The 18,526-nt window shown below is 45.2% G+C and overlaps 1 protein-coding gene across 19 annotated transcripts in view; it reads right to left on the reverse strand.

Annotated features, from left to right (window-relative positions):
* Eif4g3 (eukaryotic translation initiation factor 4 gamma 3) overlaps positions 1-18,526 on the reverse strand; it is a 212,567-nt gene that overhangs the window by 141,175 nt on the left and 52,866 nt on the right. For 9 of the 19 annotated variants that reach the window (XM_085838779.1, XM_085838778.1, XM_085838785.1 and 6 more), the window contains one exon: positions 9,977-10,105. The exons of the other annotated variants lie outside the window; for them this stretch is intronic. In XM_085838779.1, the coding sequence (XP_085694905.1) occupies positions 9,977-10,105 (129 nt within the window). Of the gene's footprint in view, positions 1-9,976; positions 10,106-18,526 lie in introns of those variants that run through there. 19 annotated transcript variants of the gene reach the window in all.

Raw genomic sequence — 18,526 nt, forward strand, 5'->3', positions numbered from 1 at the left:
TCTTTTTTTTTAATTTGTGTGTATCTGTGTGTACATACATGGGTACAGTGTGTATGCTTTAGCCCACAGGTCAAAAGAAGATGTCAGACTGCCTGCAGCTTGAGTTACAGATGGTGTAAAACACCTGACACGGGTGCTGAGACATGAACTTTGACCTCCAGGAAGAGCAACAAGTGCCCTTAACTGCTAAGCCTTCTTCTCCAGCCCAGAAATGGTATTTCAAAGACCATGCTGTGAATGGTCCTTGTGTTTCCAGAATGAGTTTTAAAAGCCTCACTTATCTAAAAATGAACCTGAACGGAAATGTGCTAGTGAACTCTGAGACTATAAGGAGAGTGGAGACTGGGAATTGCAAGTAGAGAACGTGGCTTGGTGGCGGAGCACTTACCTCACATGGGTGAGGCCACTAAGTTCAATTCTGAGCACCAGAAAAAATACACAGAACCTGGGAACTGGGGGTGTTAACCTGGCCGCTTCCCAAAGATGCTCTCCCACCTGTCAAATCCCTCCTTCTCAACCTCCAAGATAGAAATAACCACACCTGTGTCACAGGGTCCCCTAGACACCTACAGTGTTGACTAAGCAGCTCTTACCTTGGAAATGGCAATCTGGTACAAGATTGCCCATAAACACAGGCCTGTACTCTGCCATGAACAGTTCAAGTTCTGGGATCTGGGAAGAACAGCTTTTAGTCACAATTACTTGAATGTTTCCAGAGACCCAGGTGCCTACCACCCAGCTCTAATCTGAGCAAGACTTGATGTGTTTTAAGAATCTGTCCTTTTGACTCCTAAAGACAGAGCACTCCTTAGAGAGCCCACATGGTACTTCTGTCCAGTGTGATGTTATCCTTCTCAAAGAGCCAGCCACTCTCCAACAAGTCTTCATTCCTTACAGCTTTTAAGAGTCAGGACCCGCTAAGTGGAAGACAAAAATCCCTTGTATATGTACCCAACTTTTTGATATTTCATTTTTTATATAAATACTAAGAAACTTGATAATCCTACTTTGGCATTTGTCTTCCAATGGTTTACTCAACCTTCTGCCTTTATTGAAGTTGAAGTTGTCGTAACCATTCTCAACCTATAAGAAACAAGAGTGACCCCTGCAGTTTGGCCCTTGTACTCAGCTCTTTCTGGGCGAGCTTCCAGGCCTTCCTTCCCTTTCTAAAGGTTGCCAAATGGTTATGTAAATGAGCCAGCTGGCTTCTGAGTCACCACTTCTGTTTCCACCTTCTCCATTTCAAATGTGAACCTGGAAGTCCTCTCTAAATCCTTAACAGCAGTCAGAATTTTTAGTCACTCCTAAACATGGCAACTGGACAGTTGACCTCCCTCACTACAGGGGAGTGGCTACTGACAACTGTTATTCAAATACTAATTTCTATAAACTGTCTGCTTGGTCACTCAAAATACGTCTCAGTAAACCTGCTCAAGCTTCCTGAAAGAAGAAAATTTTCAGGCGTGCGCAACAGTAAGAGGCTCTGCAGTAGGCAGGCCCGGGCGCAGTGGCGCACCGTGGTACACACCTGTAATTCCGGCCTTAGCAAGGATGATGCAGGAGGACGGGGAACACGAGGGAGCTTGGGTTATACTGCAAAACTCTCAAGCAAGCAGGCAAACAAACAAAAACGAAGTCTGCTGACAAACGCATCTTGAGCAACCATATCCCCTAAAGTAGACGCCCTAAGAACAGAGAACCAAGTGATGAGGCCCTGAACACAGGCAGCTACTGCCTGGACAGCATTTCCTTCTCCAGGTCATTCATCTTTTGAGACTAAGGGAACAACATCAATAACACAAAACAACAAATAACAAAAAGTACCAAGCGGACATTCCACATTAAGGAGTAACCTGAGGTTTCAGGCAATGGTATCAGAGAATTCATACAAACTCCAGAACTGACAGGGACACTGGGCCTCACACCTTGACCCTGAGCTGCATCCTGAGCATCCTCCAAACACTTCCGTCTTGGCACTAGCACCTGTCCTTCCCTTCCCTAGCTGCTGTCAGTAGTACTCTCCAGAGTACAGCAGCCTCATTTAAAGCATTTGGCTGATAAGATAAACTCACGTTTTGTTTTGTTAACTACATGCTTCTTAACTGATGGGGTTACTTGCTGAAGGCCAACGTGAACTCTATGGTAGCCTGTCTTTGAGAGGATGGGCAACCACAGACATGATCAGAAGTAACAGGGCCTTAGGAAGATGGAGTGCAGTGCTACCTGGGGATGCAGCACTGTGGACAGCGAGCAGCAAACAAACTTCTTTTACCTGCGAAGTCTGACAAAATATTGGACACAGTATAATTTCATATATATATTTTTTTTTCATACATACACACACACAGTGTTCAGGGCCTCATCACTTGGTTCTCTGTTCTTTAGGGGATATGGTTGCTCAAGATGTGTTTGTCAGCAGTAAAATAGTGGTCATCCATAGAGTACAATTCAATCTCCGGAGACTTACTCTATGTAAGAAAAGCAAACCTGGCCCATGGACTAATGGACAGCTTAGAAACGACCCTAGTACCCGAGAGGCTTGGACTGGAGGCCATCTGTGGCAGTTTGAATAGTTCTGGCCCATAGGGAGTGATGATGGTGGAGGAAGTGTGTCGCTGCGGGGATGGGTTTGAGGTTCTATGCTCAAGCTAAGCCTAGTGCAGATTAGTGTCCTCCAGGCTGCCTGGAAGCCAGGCTCCTTCAGCTGCCGGTGGATTAAGATGTACAACTCTCAGCTCCTTCTCCAGCACTGTGTCTGCCTGCATGCTGCCATGCTTCCCGCCATGACAATGGACTGAACCTGAAACTGTAGGCCAGCCCCAATTGAATTGTTTTCCTTCTTTAAGTGGTGCCTTAAAGTCACGATGTCTCTTCATAGCAATAGCCCTATCTAAGTTACATAAGAAGTTGTCTCAAAAGAAAGGAAGAGAACCAGGCAGTGGGGCCACAGGCCTTCAATCCCACCACTCAGGAGGCAAAGGCAGGAGGGATCTCTGAGGCCAACCTCTTCTACAGAGTGAGTTCCAGGACAGCCAGGGCTACACAGAGAAACTGTCTTGAAAATCAAAAAGGAGAGGAAAGAAGCGTTTATACACTGCTCTTTCCAGTTCAAAAGCTTTCAAATTGCCTTCCTATCTGCTCCCTTATAAAGGCAACAGTCCTTTATTGAGGCCCTATAAACCTCTCCTCTCAGCAAACCTGGATTAAACTCAGACCAGTACTCTGTATGACCATGGCACTCATTCCCTCTGCTGAGCTTTCTGCCATGGTCCTGTCGGTACACCCCAACAGCCTGCTCAAACACATGCGTGCAGAGGGTGTTTCTGCCAGAAACAGTACCAGTACTTGGGGTGATCCAGCTGTGTTCCTAGTCACCTGCGGCACATGCTGACTGATCCCCAGCCTGGCATTCTTAACAAAAGACAGACAAGACGCCTCTACTTGTATTTCTCCTTCCCAAGATTCACCCGGACGTGCTGACTTCTCTGAGGAAATAGCAAGGTCTGGAAGTATAAAAAAAACAAAACAGAAACAGAAACCAAAAATAAAGATATGAAGCATGTGAATGCCTCGCTAGAGTTCTAGAACGTGGCAGCGCTGGAGCTGAGCTGCTGCTCAAATCTGCAGGAAGTACAGGTGTCCACTGAGGAAAACCTGCAGGGGAAAGGACGAAGACTGCTTTTAAAAAAACTTACTCAAAACACCAAGTGACAGCAAGGGGGGGTAAAACTCAAGCAGTGTCCAGTTGTGTCCAGAGATCCTGCTCTTTGCCCTGACAGAACTTAGGTGAAATGGGGAACAACAATCAAAAGTGGGGCCCAGAAGAGAGTCAATGAGGAACGCCCATGAAACCACCATCAGTTTGACTCTTGTAAAGTCCCTTCATTTTCTAACAACACTGATGTGACACTTTGCGATTTCCTGCGTGGGTCCGACCGGTGTGGATGGTGTAGGAAAGTTCCCCAAGCAAGGACTTACTCTTTGGTCTCTCCGTGTGCACCCAGGGCACTGACTACTAAGTCACTCTTAACAACAGCACTTAAAAGCAAGCATGGAATTGTTTTAATCCCTGGGCTATTTTTGCAGCTGTGTGCAATACAAGGAAAGTCACAATGAAATCAGCATCCAAAAGCTGCTCTCAATTGGTTCAAGGTAAGGTGGATGAGGCAGGACTAACAGGGACTCACTGAGAGTCCTTCTTCATAAATAACTGCAGGTGCCCTGCCAACAAAGGCAAAAGGTGACAGCTGTGGAAATTCCCAGTCCTGTCACATAAAGCCACCACGAATAAAAATAACACCACACTCCGGCATCATACCACAGCAAGCCATTTGGTTGTTCAGGTATTTATAACCTATTCAGGTTTTTTTCCTTCTCTTTTAGGGAACTTGGCCTGATCCTGCCAACTTGGCCCCCAAGGGCTAGGGTTATAGTCAGGAGCCAAGACAGCAGGACATTTATTTAATGACAATGGCAAAGACAGCTGACTGTATTTGTTCTAGCCAAACATGATGATATACTGTAATTCTAGCATATTAGAGACCAAGACAGGAGGACTTTGAGTTCAAGGCCCCACCCCCTCAGTTAAATGGTAAATTCCAAGCAAGCTTGAGCTACACAAGACCCAGGCTCAAACAACAAGAACAAAAAAAAAAGGCAAAAGTTTTTGAAAAATTTGTCAACAAATATTTTTTTTTGTCTTTTTTTTTTTTTTTTCAGAGCTGAGGACCGAACCCAGGGCCTTGTGCTTGCTAGGAAAACCCTCTACCACTGAGCTAAATACTCAACTCCCAACAAATATATTTTTCAGTGTGATAGCATATTATCAAAACTAAGTAAACAGCAGCCAGCGCCAAGAGAACATGCATGCTGTCAGTGCTACAGCAGCAACAAGTCTTGCGATGCCCCAGCTGGCTTCTACACAGTCCTCCCTGTAGACAGGAGGGAGGGGAGGACTGAGCTGCGGATCAGCAGTTAGGAGCGCTTGGTGCTCTTGCACACGATGCAAGTTCTGTTCCCAGCACGCGGTCGGGTGGTTCAGTCATCACTGACTCTAGTTCCAGGGCACCTGAGCCCCTCTTCTAATGTCCTGAGCACCAGGTATACACGTGGTGCGCACATACACAAGTGAAGTGCACAGATGTGAAGGCAAACACCCAAACACATACATTTAAAACACTTTTTAGAAAGATGGAAATGAAATATAAAAACTGCAAATTTTACTTTGTTTTCCTTTTCTAAGAACATTTAACATTCATCTATTTTGACAATATATGATTAGGAAAAAACTTCTTGTCAAAGTCATAAAATTGTAACTTTGTTTTCCTCATAAAAATGAAAATTTTTAAATATACAAAAGTTTCCACTAAGTAAAATCATTAGTTGTATTAATAATAAAAAATAAAAAGCTGGGCCTAGTGGCAAAGCCTCTAATGTCTGTTACTGGAGAGACGGAAACAGGAGGACTGCGGCATCAGCCACCTGGGGGCAACTCAGTGAGACCCTGCTTCACAACGGGAAACAGAGGACTGGGAGGTAGCTTAGAGAATGCACTTGCCTGGAGCAAATGTGCATGTGCTTGCTTACACATGCAAGTGCTCAATATCTCCCCCTCCGTCACACACATGCATACATACGCACGCACGCACGCTCACTCGCTCACTCTCTCACCCCCCTCAAACATACACACACACACACACACACACACTTACTTAGTTACTGGGTAACTCAACAAATCAGATGCAATCTCACAGACAGACAATAAAAACACCAGGGCAGTAACTGGCAGCCTATTCATGGCTTCCTGGCTATTCACGTGTTCTAGCATCTAAGGAGAGCTGGAGGAACAGCAAAAGAATGGCTCTTGTGGCCTTACAACTGACATGGGCCAGAACACATCCTTTCTTGAATGCAAACTGTGCCATCCTAGCAAGTCCTGACTTCCTGGAAATTGAAGAGCTGTGAACCAGCTGTGGAGCTAAGGAGAGCTCTCCTTATTTACCAATCACCGTTTGCTTGCCTTTCAGCTCAAAAGTCACCCTGTTTGCCTATGATGGGAAAATGAATCTGGCTCTATAAATATTTCAGCCTCTCAGCTGGCACACTGTTGTCAACGGAGAATGCTACATAGGCAACACTGCAAGAGACTTTGCCTTCTAGCTCCTATGGTCCTGAAGTGACTCCAAACCCTGGCTTCTCTCCTATCCAGATCCCCTGATAGGCACATCTTGTTCTGTCCAGATATGGGTAACAGCTGTAGTGAAGATTTGAATATAGAATATTCAAAATATAGAAATATTACAGGACCATGTTTTCGTTTTAATCCTAGGTGTGGGCTATGGGCTGCTTCAGATTGCCCACAGCAGCTGACTATGATTTGCCTCAGGCTCTATCTGAGTCGTGATTCTGCCAACTGTGGCTAGCTTCTGTGATAGTGTGACTATGTGACATTTGGAATTCTGGAGACTTTTCAGAGGGTATGTAAATGCTAGAGCCCCAAAGGTTGTTGGTGCAGTTTCTTAAATAGATGTGCTCAAAGAAGAAACAAAAAGAAGAAAGTAGCTACCCTGACAGCAAAGATCAAACCTGCCCCAAGAAACTCGAGAAGCCCCCATCAGTAGGAAGTAGTCGAACCAAAAAGCCCCTCCATTTTAAAACCTAACTATATCAAGGGATCTCTTTCCTTTCCTCTCTATCCTCTTTTCTCTTTTATGTTTCTCTAGTGTTACAGGGTTGAAAGGGTAGAAGAAAGAAGAACGCACAAGCTAGCTACAGGCAGCAGTGCCCAGCAGCCAACAGCTAACTGACTACAGCAACAGGCAGCAGAGCCCAGCAGCCAACAGCTAACTAACTACAGCAACAGGCAGCAGAGCCCAGCAGCCAACAGCTAACTAACTACGCTGGCAGCTTTTTAGTAGTAGTGTTCCCTTCCTGAGCACAGCCTTTCCTCACCAGCACAAAGGGAGAATTGCAGCAAGCTCCAAAGGGTAGACGGACCACCAGAGCCCTCAGCAGGTCACACCACTCCCTTTAGAAAAGGTACAAAGCTACCCAAGAGAACCAGGAAGGGAACACCATCTACTCGAACAGGTTACCTTTCTGTATCAGCACTCATGAAGCAGAGGCAGGCAGATCTCGGAGTTTAAGGCTAGCTTGATCTACAAAGTAAATTCCAGGACAGTCAGGGCTACACAAAGAAACCCTGTCTGGGGGGGGGGGGGGGTGATTTTCTGTCAACACAAAATAGAGAAGAGCAATTGAGAAAATGCCCAGGTCTTAGTCACTGTTTTATTGCTGTGAAGAGACACTATGACCATGGCCAGCTCTTCTAGAGAAAGCATTTAACTGGGGCTGGCTTACACTTTCAGAGAACAGTCCATGATCATCGCAGCTCGGAGCACAGTGGCATCCAGGGCAACTACAATCCTGTAGCAAAGAACTACATCCTAATGTGAAGCAGGACAGGCGGGTGGATGCAGGCAGACAGACAAACAAGGCAGGCAGACAGGCGGGTGGACGCAGGCAGGCAGACAGACAGGCGGGTAGACTCAGGCAGGCAGGCAGACAAGGCAGGCAGACAGGCTAAGTAAGACCGCCCCTGGTGACATATCTCCTCCAATGAGGCCGTATGTGCAAGCCTATGGGAGCCCGTTTCCTGTCCATTAGGCTTGAAGCCAAGCCTGTGGTGTTTTCCTGACTGATGAGTTATGTGGCCCACCTCACTGTGGGTGGTGGTCCTGGGTACTATGAACAAGCCAACTAAACAAGTCATGAAAAGCAAGCCAGTAGGTGTTTCCTCCACGTCCCCTGCCTCCCTTCAATGGCATACTGAAGTCTATAAGCTGAAATAAACCCTTTCCTCCAAGTTGCTTTTGGCTAGTGTTTTATAAAAACAATTAAAAGCAAACCAACACATGTTTTAAAAACTGGCACAAGGTCTTCTTGCACTTTCTATTCAGTGAATCTGAGTCTGACTGACTATAAAGTTGACAGAAGGCCAAGAGCTTTCACCGCTGGGAACTCCAGCCTATCCACCCAGTGTCATCACAAGCCCCGGACCATGTACACCACACCAGCTCTTTGTGAGAGATCAATATGAAAGAACAAGCTTTGCCAACACTCCACAGGACAAAATACTGTGCCCCCTTGAGACCCTTCCACCATGAGCACACAGCTCACCATCAGCCACAGGAAACGGGCTTCTGCATGCATCTGCCACTCGGACACACCAGAGTCCTTTTCATTCAAAATATCTCTACTTCAATTCGCTATACTCAATTCACTATACTCAATGTTCCCTCAAGATGCTGCAGTTTTGACTTGATGAGATTCAGACTAATGCACTTTAGCTACAGTTTCAATGCTGCTGTTCAAAAGCCTATGTTCATGGGGCTGGAGAGATGGCCCAGTGGTTAAGAGCACGGCCTGGTCTTCCAGAGGTCCTGAGTTCAATTCCCCGCACCCACATGGTGGCTCCCAGCCATCTGTAATGGGATCTGATGCCCTCTTCTGCAGTGCAGGTGTACATAGAGCACTCATAAATAAAATAAATCTAAAAAAAAGTCTATGTACACAAGTAAGAGTTTAAATATGGGCTGGTGAGATGGCTCAGTGGGTAAGAGCACCCGACTGCTCTTCCGAAGGTCCAGAGTTCAACTCCCAGCAACCACATGGTGGCTCACAACCATCTGTGAAGAGATCTGACTCCCTCTTCTGGAGTGTCTGAGGACAGCTACAGTGTACTTACGTATAATCAATAAATAAATCTTTAAAAAAAAAAAAAAAAAAAGAGTTTAAATATTTAAAATGCAAAGTTCTATTATGTAAAAACAAGCCTATTCATATATTCCTTAATACAGCAACAAACTGACTATAGTCTTGCAAATTATAATTCCTATTGTGAACATTCTATACTTTAAACTATGACTGATATCCCAAGTGTAATAATCACCAGTCTTATAATTATTTTTTCTTAATTTCAAGCTTCGGTAATGGTGAAGCTCCAAAACACCTAAAATATGAAAACAAAAGTTTCAAATGTATGTAGGCTAGAGGGGTGACTCAGCAGCTGCAAGAATTGTCAGGGTTCCAGAAGACCAGGGTTCCTTTCCCATGCACAGCTCTTAACCACAGAGACGTGAACATGAGATCTCAGGGTACGGACCAGCGGGACAGTATCTTAGGGAAGGGCCGGGGATAGAGGAGAGCCACTGATGTCTTAAAGCCAGATGAATGTCTGTCCTGCCCTGAGTAAAACCCACTGAGAAATCTCCAGTACATAACAGCTAAACCACTGAATTAAGCTAACAAGACCCAGGAACTCTTGGGAAGAAAGAAACCAACAAACAAGAACTCACCCAAGTCACCCATAGAAAAGATCTTCTGCAAAGAGCAGAGGGACAGGGAGGACCACTGTTCCACCAGGACACGAAAGAGGCTGCTCACCGAAACTTCCTCTGATAGTTTTAGAATCATTGGTCAATTTTCTTTTTCTTTCTTTCTATCTTTTTCTTTCTTTCCTTCCTTCCTTTCTTCCTTCTGTCTGTCTTTCTGTCTTTCCTTGTTTCATTGTTCTTGTTGTTTTTGTTTGTTTTGGTTTTTTGAGAAAAGGTTTCTCTCTGTAGGCCTGGCAGTCCTGAAACTTATTATGTAGAACCAGGTTGGCCTTGAACTCACAAAGATCCGCCTGCCTCTGCCTCCCAAGTGCAGGGATTAAACGTGTGCGCCACCACATCCAGCAAGGGTTCAATTTTTCTTAAGTAAATAAGAAAAACTAAATAGAAATTGTTTCTTCTTTAATTACTCCAAAGTGAAAAGCATGGGGTGGGTGCCAGCGGCCAGCAAACACATAGGACAAGGTGGCCTGAGCCTTGCACTAACTGCCAGCGGGCACAGCTGCCTTTAGAGAAACGAAAAGACAAAGATTACAAGGAAATGTCGTTTAAAAAGAAAACAAAATAAAGCCTGCAGTTCTTACTTGAGAGAGTCCAGGGGACGATGCATGTCCCGGGGGCGTGGCCGCAAGACTGGGGAGCCCCTTGCTTATTTCATGTGCTGAGTAAGGGGCAGGGGTGGGGGGTCCTGGCTGTCTCGCTACTTGTGTTACCTGTGAGGGAACAAACAGCAAGAGATTAGTGACCCAGTCCACACGTGCAGCTGAACTGGTTAAACTATCGTTAAAGGCCGGGCAGTAGTGGTGCACACCTTTAATCCCAGCACTCAGAAAGCCCAGAGGCAGGGGGATCTGAGTTCGAGGCCAGCCTGGTCTACAGAGTAAGATCCAGAACAGCCAGAGCTACACAGAGAAACCCTATCTCGAAAAAACAAAACAACAACTAGAACAAAAATCACTTTAAAAATTGGACTGTGTCTCCCAAGTCACAGGAAAGCTTAAGCACTAGAAAAAGCTGGGCTCACCATTTCAGAACACACAAGTATTGCTATCTGTTTGCTAAATTTTTAAAGCATAATCTCAAACCTCCCCCAAGTCCTAAAACAAAAACTATTCTAACTATTCTGACATGAAACTTAAAACTATACCAAGCATTTTGAGAAAAGACAAGAAACAGATGGGTATGGGCGTGGAGGGAACTGCAGAGCCCAGGGAGAGCTCCGTAGGTGACATGGCTTTTCTGAGAATCGCATGACACATTTGTCCAGACTCTCAGGACATCCCCCGAGTGATGGCGCTTGCCTACAATATAATCCCAGCCGTCTGGAGGAGTGTGCAGGAGAATTCTGAGCGCAGAGATGGCTGTGCTAGACAGACAGGCTGTCTCAAGAGAACAGGGAAAAGGCTGTAAGAATGCTTTTGTCTAGCATGCCACGAAGCTTGGGGTCAAATCCTGGCAGCACATCAACTGGGTATGGTGCTCCAGGCCCATTTCTCCAGCTCCTGGGAGACACACCATGAAGATGAGGAATTCAAGGTCATCGTGGCAGCCTAGCTAGCAAGCTCAATCTCAAGCTGGCCTGGGCTCCACGACACTGTCTCAAAATGATTAACTGTGGGACAATAAACAACAAAAGCAGTTATAGTCCCCAACTGTGCTGGTTTGAGGCTCATTCAGTCCCTAACTTTAGGTGACATGAAAGCACACCTCTAATTCGATGGATGGACACACAGACAGATATAAAATGTCTATCTAAAATGTTAAAGTTTTTGTGTGGGGAGGGGGCATTCAGTATGTGTGTGTGTCGAAGCGCCTGGCATCTACCCTGTGGCAGGCACTCCGAGAACTTTCAAAAGTTGTGAGGATCTGGGATCAAATTCAAGCTGCCTGACTCGTACGGTGCTGCTGAGTCACCTCACCAGGCCAAGGGGGGAATACAAAACTGGGTGCTATCAGCTTGCTAGCCATGGGGTGCGGCACTTTCTTCCTTATATTTGAATCTGGATTTCTATTTTTCTAGCAAGCACATATTTCAAACCTGACACTTGGAACTTGGCAGTTTCCACACCAGTCTATAAAATCCCACACGTGATGCCACAGTGGGCACGTGACCTCAAGTGTGACAACAGCCTGGGACATAAGGCCAGCCTGAGGCCAGCCTAAGACACCACAGCAAAACTTTGACCATCACCCTTCCTCAAAATAAAAAAGCCAAAAAAAATGCCCCCAAAATGCCAACAAGCGAGCAAAGGGGGCACAGTCACACCTGCAGTTCCGTGCCCTGGCTGTCCTGCATGGCAACAGCACCCGGCTCTCCTCATCTGTCCGTCCATCCTCCTGAACAAACTCACAGAGTACTTGTGGCCGGCTTGTCTCTTGGGCATGTAAATAAAACTATCATTACACTGTGATATTAATTCAACAAACTCTACAGCCTGTTATATGGCTACTCAGGGATAAGATTTATTTAGCTTACCAACTCATGAGCACCTGAGGTGGCCTGGGCAACCTTAGAGCACAGAGCAGCCAGCATGGAATAGCTACTGCTGGCAGTAACCCAGACAAGTTACCTGAGAGTCTGTCCTTAACCTACTGGAGCTAACTGCCCTGAAGAAACAGATGAGGAGGCTGTCAAACCTACTTTGGCCAATCACTCAGAAACACTGCACACAGAGCAGGCACACACTGCAGGTGGATGACAACGATACTGGGTCTTTTCTAAGGACTATCTACAGTTTGAAGGCTTTTTGTTTTTGATTTTTGTTGCTGTTGGGTTTTTTTCTCTGTTATCCCTGTGGTCCAATGATGTGACAACAACTGAGCTGTTGTTTTTGTTTACTATGATTTGGGATTTTTGAATCAAGGGTCTCACAACATGGCCAGAGTAAACTGTAATTATGTAGCCCAGGCTGGCCTCAAACTTACAATAATCTTTCTGCTTAAGCTTTCCAAGTGCTGGGTTCCAGAGCTGTGTCCATGTAACACAGACACCATGTTCTCTTTCCTAAGTTCAGAAACCCACTGTTGAGGGTCTAGGCTTCCCAGAGAGGGCAGAGTGCTCGAGTACCAAGAGGCAATTGTAAATACAGTTAAGGGCTGCCTGGGAATCAGATCCCATCTGAAAATGTGAGTTTTATATTTAAAGCTTGCTTTTTCTGCTGATTTTCCATTGTTAATAACCTAGTTACATAACTGATCCAAGGCACTGGGTCTTAATTCCGAGATACTAGTAGAACTCAACCACAAATAATAAATTCAAAGACACTGGGGCTGGTGAGATGGCTCAGTGGGTAAGAGCACCCGACTGCTCTTCCGAAGGTCCAGAGTTCAAATCCCAGCAACCACATGGTGGCTCACAACCACCCACAACGAGATCTGACGCCCTCTTCTGGAGAGTCTGAAGACAGCTACAGTGTACTTACATATAATAAATAAATAAATCTTTAAAAAAAAAAAAATTCAAAGACACTATCGAAATCATAGTTAGACCGCTCCGGAATAGCTGTGTCACAGATCAAAATCAGAGTTAGACTGCTCCGGAATAGCTGTGTCACAGATCAAAATCATAGTTAGACTGCTCCGGAATAGCTGTGTCACAGATCAAAATCATAATTAGACTGCTCTGGAATAGCTGTGTCACAAAAGAACTGTCACCAAGTCCCCATTCTGAAGTTTAGTCATGGATCATTACGTTCTAAACAATGACTTAAAACACAAACAATGTGGATGATAAACATTTATTCCAGGAATCTTGTAAGTAGGCCATACAACACGGAGAATGTAGATCATCCAGTGAGAGACCCAGGTTTGAGCACTGGCGTAGCTGTGCTGGAGGTGGCTCAGTGGTTAAAATCTTTTGTTGAACTTGTAGAGTACCTGGGTTCAATACCCAGCAGGCACATGGCGAATTCATAACCAATCCTGGAAGATGGGACACTTTCTTCTGATCTCCAAGGACACCATGCACACATATACACATACACGGTGCACACACATATGCACAGACAAACATTCATACACATAAAATAAAATAAATAAATCAAAAAATTAGTTTTTTTCTTTTTTCAAGACGGATTCTCTGTGTAGCCCAGGCTGTCCCGGAACGCAGAAATCCGCCTGCCTCTGCCTCCCAAGTGCTAGGATTAAAGGCGTGTGCCACCACCGCCTGCCATCTTGCCATCCCCTAGTTTCTTTTTCTGCAGATGAGAAAAAGGAACTGTCCTGCAACGGTACAGGTTTGAGTAGCTAGCATGGCTACCATCTGCAGAATAGAAGTTTCACGGGGACTCAAGTGGGCCTTGCAGAACTGTACACTGGTCAATCTGGACCGTTCTCCTTCAAACAGTCTCAATCCCATGTCTGGGGACTCACTAATGATACCTCGACTTCTCCCAGACTCACAGCCCATTGCCCTGATGATACAAGCTCTAACTATTGCATCACTGCCCTCCTGCATTGTACTCAATAAACTACTTTCCTTAACCTTAAAACAATGAAAAGTGCAGGCTACCATGTGCACCTGTGTACTCCGTTAACTAATGGATGCTTCATAATATTGGTACAAAATTTGTTACCAACATATAAACGGGAGTTTAAAGTCTAGAAAGACAGTGTTAGATGGAAATGATTGGCACTCTAGTTTTTATTTTCATTCCTGGGAGAACAGGAGGGGTTTAGTCTAACGTGGTGGTTTGCAGTGTCCCAGACTAGAGGCCTTGGTATCACCTGGGAACTAGATAAAAATGCAACAGTGAGATTCCAGCAAGTTTGAAGCAGTGCTAGCACTGTGTCCCAGTGTCCTGCCTGCTGTCTTCAGCCCACAGAACTAGGTCATAAATAATCCATACAGCCTACTAAACACACACATGCTATCCTGGATGACCACCGCGCACCAACATAGTCCGCTGCTACAAACATTTAGGTGGGAGCTTTCCTCCCAACAATCATTTCCTTGGCTGCCTCAGTCTACCCTCTCCTCATCCTACATCCCTGTAGCCCTGCAATCCCGTCACCTTCGGAAAAGTTCACACTGGGTTATGAGAAAAGCTTGAAATCCCTGGGGAAGAATGCAGTCTACAGAGCCAAATTTTCAGATAGCTAGGAACTCATGTCTTCAAACTAAGAAGCTTGTCAGCATGACAAACCCGATGCAGGCCTCTGACACTGCGCAGTGAATGTAGCCTAACCTTTCCTTAGGCACACAGTTATCGTTATAATTATGCAAGCTTTTAAACATAATTTTTGGTTATGTTTGTTTTGAGACAAAAACCTCTCACTCTATAGACCAGGTTAGCCTTGAACTCTGCGATCCATCTTACCTTTGCCTGCTGGGAACTGAGATCAGACACAAAAGGTCACACCCAGCCATGTTCTGCACACACTATCTACATGCACTGAAGCTGCACCTTCACTCTTACAATTCACGCCTATATCCAACCAACATACTATTTCAATGTTCTTTAAGTCCCCTAGTGTGTTCCAATGTCACAAGCCTATGTACCCTTTTCAATTATATAGTTTCTGTCTTGTGCACAATTTCAAGCTAAATCGCATCTCAAGAGATTGTTTCCTCAACTCCACAGCGTGCCTCCATGGCTGGGCATCCATATTTTACTAACCGTAAAAGACTGGAAGGGCACTGTTGGCCTGCTTCTAACAGAACTCCATTCTCTCCTTTCCTTTAGGACGAGCAGTTTAAAGCCACAGGTACCTCGAAGCGGGTACTTCAAACATGACACAAGCAGACTATGGCAGGACACACGTGAGCTATCTGTGTCATCTGGGACAGGAGTCAGCTTTTGTTAAGTGTTGCCGGCTTTTATTTTCAGCAGACGTCAAAACTATTTCTCTTTTCCAAGTCTCTCCACTGCTCTTCCCTGGCTGTGAGGGTGTTCTATGTTTCCAGTCAGGTCTAAGTAGAGGGAGAGAACCCCCTTTTCTACCTCCTCTTCCTCCTCCTCTTTTTCTTCTATGGAACCTACCCAGGGCATGACAGGAGGCACCCAGGTGGTGAAGAGAACTCATGCCTGTTAATCGCAGCACTTGGGAGTTAAGAAACAGACAGATCTCAGCAAGTTCAAGGCCAGCCTAGTCTACCTAACAAGTTCCAGGCTATCCAGGTCTACTTAGTGGGTCCCTTCTTTAAAAACAAGCAAACAAACAAGAGGAAAGAATCATGCCCACCAAACCCTGTCTGGGCCAAACATTTCCTGCTGGGATGATACACCTTGTACAAGAACACAATTAGCACTCCAGATGACCAACTTCCAGATACACTGTAATAATTTCTCTTCCATAAGCCAGAACCTATCAGAATCATACATTTCAATACTATGCCTCTTTCACATGTGTATGCATGTGCATGTGTATAAACTTCATGGGAGGCAGACACACACACATGTCTCTGAACAGGACTTTTAAAGTTTAAGGGAGCGTAAATAATTATTTCATGTGGCTTCCAAGTTATATTATTAAAGAACTGCTTATTGAAAGGAATGTGATGATGAACAGCTTTAATCCCAGCCATCTGGGAGGGAGAGGCAGGAACGTCTCTGGGAGCTTGTGGCCACAGTGGTTTACACAGCAAGCTCCAGGATAGCCAGGACCACAGGGACCTGGGTCAAGACGCAAATTAAACAAAGAAAAAAGAATGGAGGAGCTGAGAAAGTAGTCCGGAGGTTAAGAATACTTGTTACTCTTTTCATTCCAGAGGGACCCAAATTCTGTTCCCAGCATTCATGTTAGGGAAGCTCACAGCCACTTCAGTTCCAGGGGATCTAAGGCCCTCTTCTGGCCTCTGCAGATAAGGCCATACACATGGCTCACACACACAGACCCATGCATGCATATATATTTTTAAAAAATTCATCTTGAGGGGCTGGCAAGATGGCTCAGTTGTTAAGAGCACTGACTGCTCTTCCGAAGGTGCTGATTTCAAATCCCATGATGGCTCACAACCACCCGTAATGAGATATGGCACCCTCTTCTGGTGCATCTGAAGTCAGCTACAGTGTACTTATGTATAATAATAAATAAATCTTTGGGTCAGAGCAAGCAGAGACTGACTGAGCGGAGTTAACCAGAACGAGCAGAGGTTCTAAAAATTCAATTCCCAACAACCACATGAAGGCTCACAACCATCTGTTCAGCTACAGTGTACTCACATGCATAAAATAAATAGATCTTTAAAAAATAAAATAAAAAATTTTTATCTTGAAAGAATAAAAATGTACGCTATGTAAGTGGTGGCACACGCCTTTAATCTAAGCACTCAGGAGGTAAAGGCAAGTGGATCTCTGTGAGTTTGAGGCCAACATAGTCTACAAATTGAGTTCCAGGACAGCTACACAGAGAGCTACACAGAGAAACCCTGTGTCAAAATAAAACAAAATTGTACCAGTGGTTTTACAGGTCTAAAAATTAACATATCTAATGGATATTTAGAATCTGTAAAAACTAAAGAAATAAAATGCCCTTCTATAGAAAGTTCTATATGGGAATGGAACAGTCACACAAACAGTTCACACCTACATACACACTCAGCCTTGAGTGCTTGGGCCCTAACTCAGAGCCAGCCACTAAGCAAGGGCTCCACCATGAACTGTGATCCAGCGTCACAGGAAACACAATGGGTGGAACCTTAATCCTGTTCACACCTTGGCTGGCAGAGTCCCAATAGCAAGACATGTTCACAAAAGCAAGGTCCCAATTACAGGTAAAGATGGTGCCTCCATCATGCCCCCAGCTGATGATGGTACGTCTATTCCCCAGATAATACACCTTCATTTGGCACAGCACTAACCGTCATCCAACTTCAAGGCCCTGTGTGACCGATACTGCTCCATGGAGCTGCTCTGCCTCTGAGCAAAGATTCTCGGGACATTTTATAAAATGGCGCAGGGGGTGGAATATTCCACAGGCTAAAGCAGCATTCTACCAAAGCAAAGAGCCCTGGTGCAGATTCTCCCTACTCCTCCTAAGAGCTGAAAGCCATTCCTAGCTGGCATTTACCAGCAGAGAGAGCACGCCTTCACATCTCCACGGTTAATCCTTCTTCTGAAAGAGGAAAAATCAAGCAAATCCATATTAAATAATATTTTAATTAGCTCTCTGATTTAACATTTAATGAGAAAGCCACATTAAATATTAACAAAGAATGTAAACTTTCATAAATGTCATTAATTAGCAGTTACAAAGACAGGCAGAAAAGCAGATCTAGACTGCTAATACTGAGACTCTGAGTCCCGAGGTGCAGGGACAGAGTACTCTACAGAGACAGTAGTCACGAGCGGTTTGGTGGAGAGCGTGCATCATGAGACCAGAGTTTGGATCCCCAGTACCCACATAAACACAGTGCATGCTGGCACACATCTGAAACCAACATGGGCAGCACAAAAAACGGGCACTCCAAGAGTTTCCTGGCCAGCCGGTCAAGGCGAAGCAGTGAGTCCCGGGCTCAAATGAGAGACCTTCTCAAACGACAAGGTAGGAACTGAGAACAGAACATGCTATAACCCCAGCACTCGGGAGGCAGAGGCTCTCTGCTCTATAGTGAGTTCCAGGGCAGCCAGCGCTACATCATATAAAGAGCATATCTTAAAAACTAACTAACTAAACAAAGAAGGAAAAAGCAACTGTTGCTTTCAACAAGCTCAAGCACAGGTTCAGTCCAGGCACTTCCACACACAGACATGCGTGTGCACACACATAGAATGAATACACACACACACACACACAACAAGCTCAAACACAGGTTCAGTCCAGGCACTTCCAGCACACAAACATGCGTGTGCACACACATAGAATGAATACACACACACACACTCAGTCAGAAAGGGGGAGGGGAGTGAGAGAGTGTGAGTGTGTAAGTGGGTTATAAAGAGGCCCAAGACACCCGGTTGAGACAGGAAGGCTGCCCTGAGTTTGAGGCCTGTCTAAGACACACCCACTAAGGAGTCTCCGGGTTCTCACTGAGTGTATCCTGGGCTCTCACGCCTACACTTCCTAATGTGCACACTCTGATGTGCGTGGTGCACTTCACATCAGCTTCAGCTCAGCAAACTGTGCAAACAAACCAGTGCCCCAACTGGGTTAAAAGCAATGGACAGTTATTCCGTGGGGAGACAGCACAGGCA

The sequence above is a fragment of the Mus caroli genome, unplaced genomic scaffold (assembly GCF_978045245.1).
Source record: "Mus caroli unplaced genomic scaffold, Mus_caroli_1 scaffold_6, whole genome shotgun sequence".
NCBI lineage: Eukaryota > Metazoa > Chordata > Mammalia > Rodentia > Muridae > Mus > Mus caroli.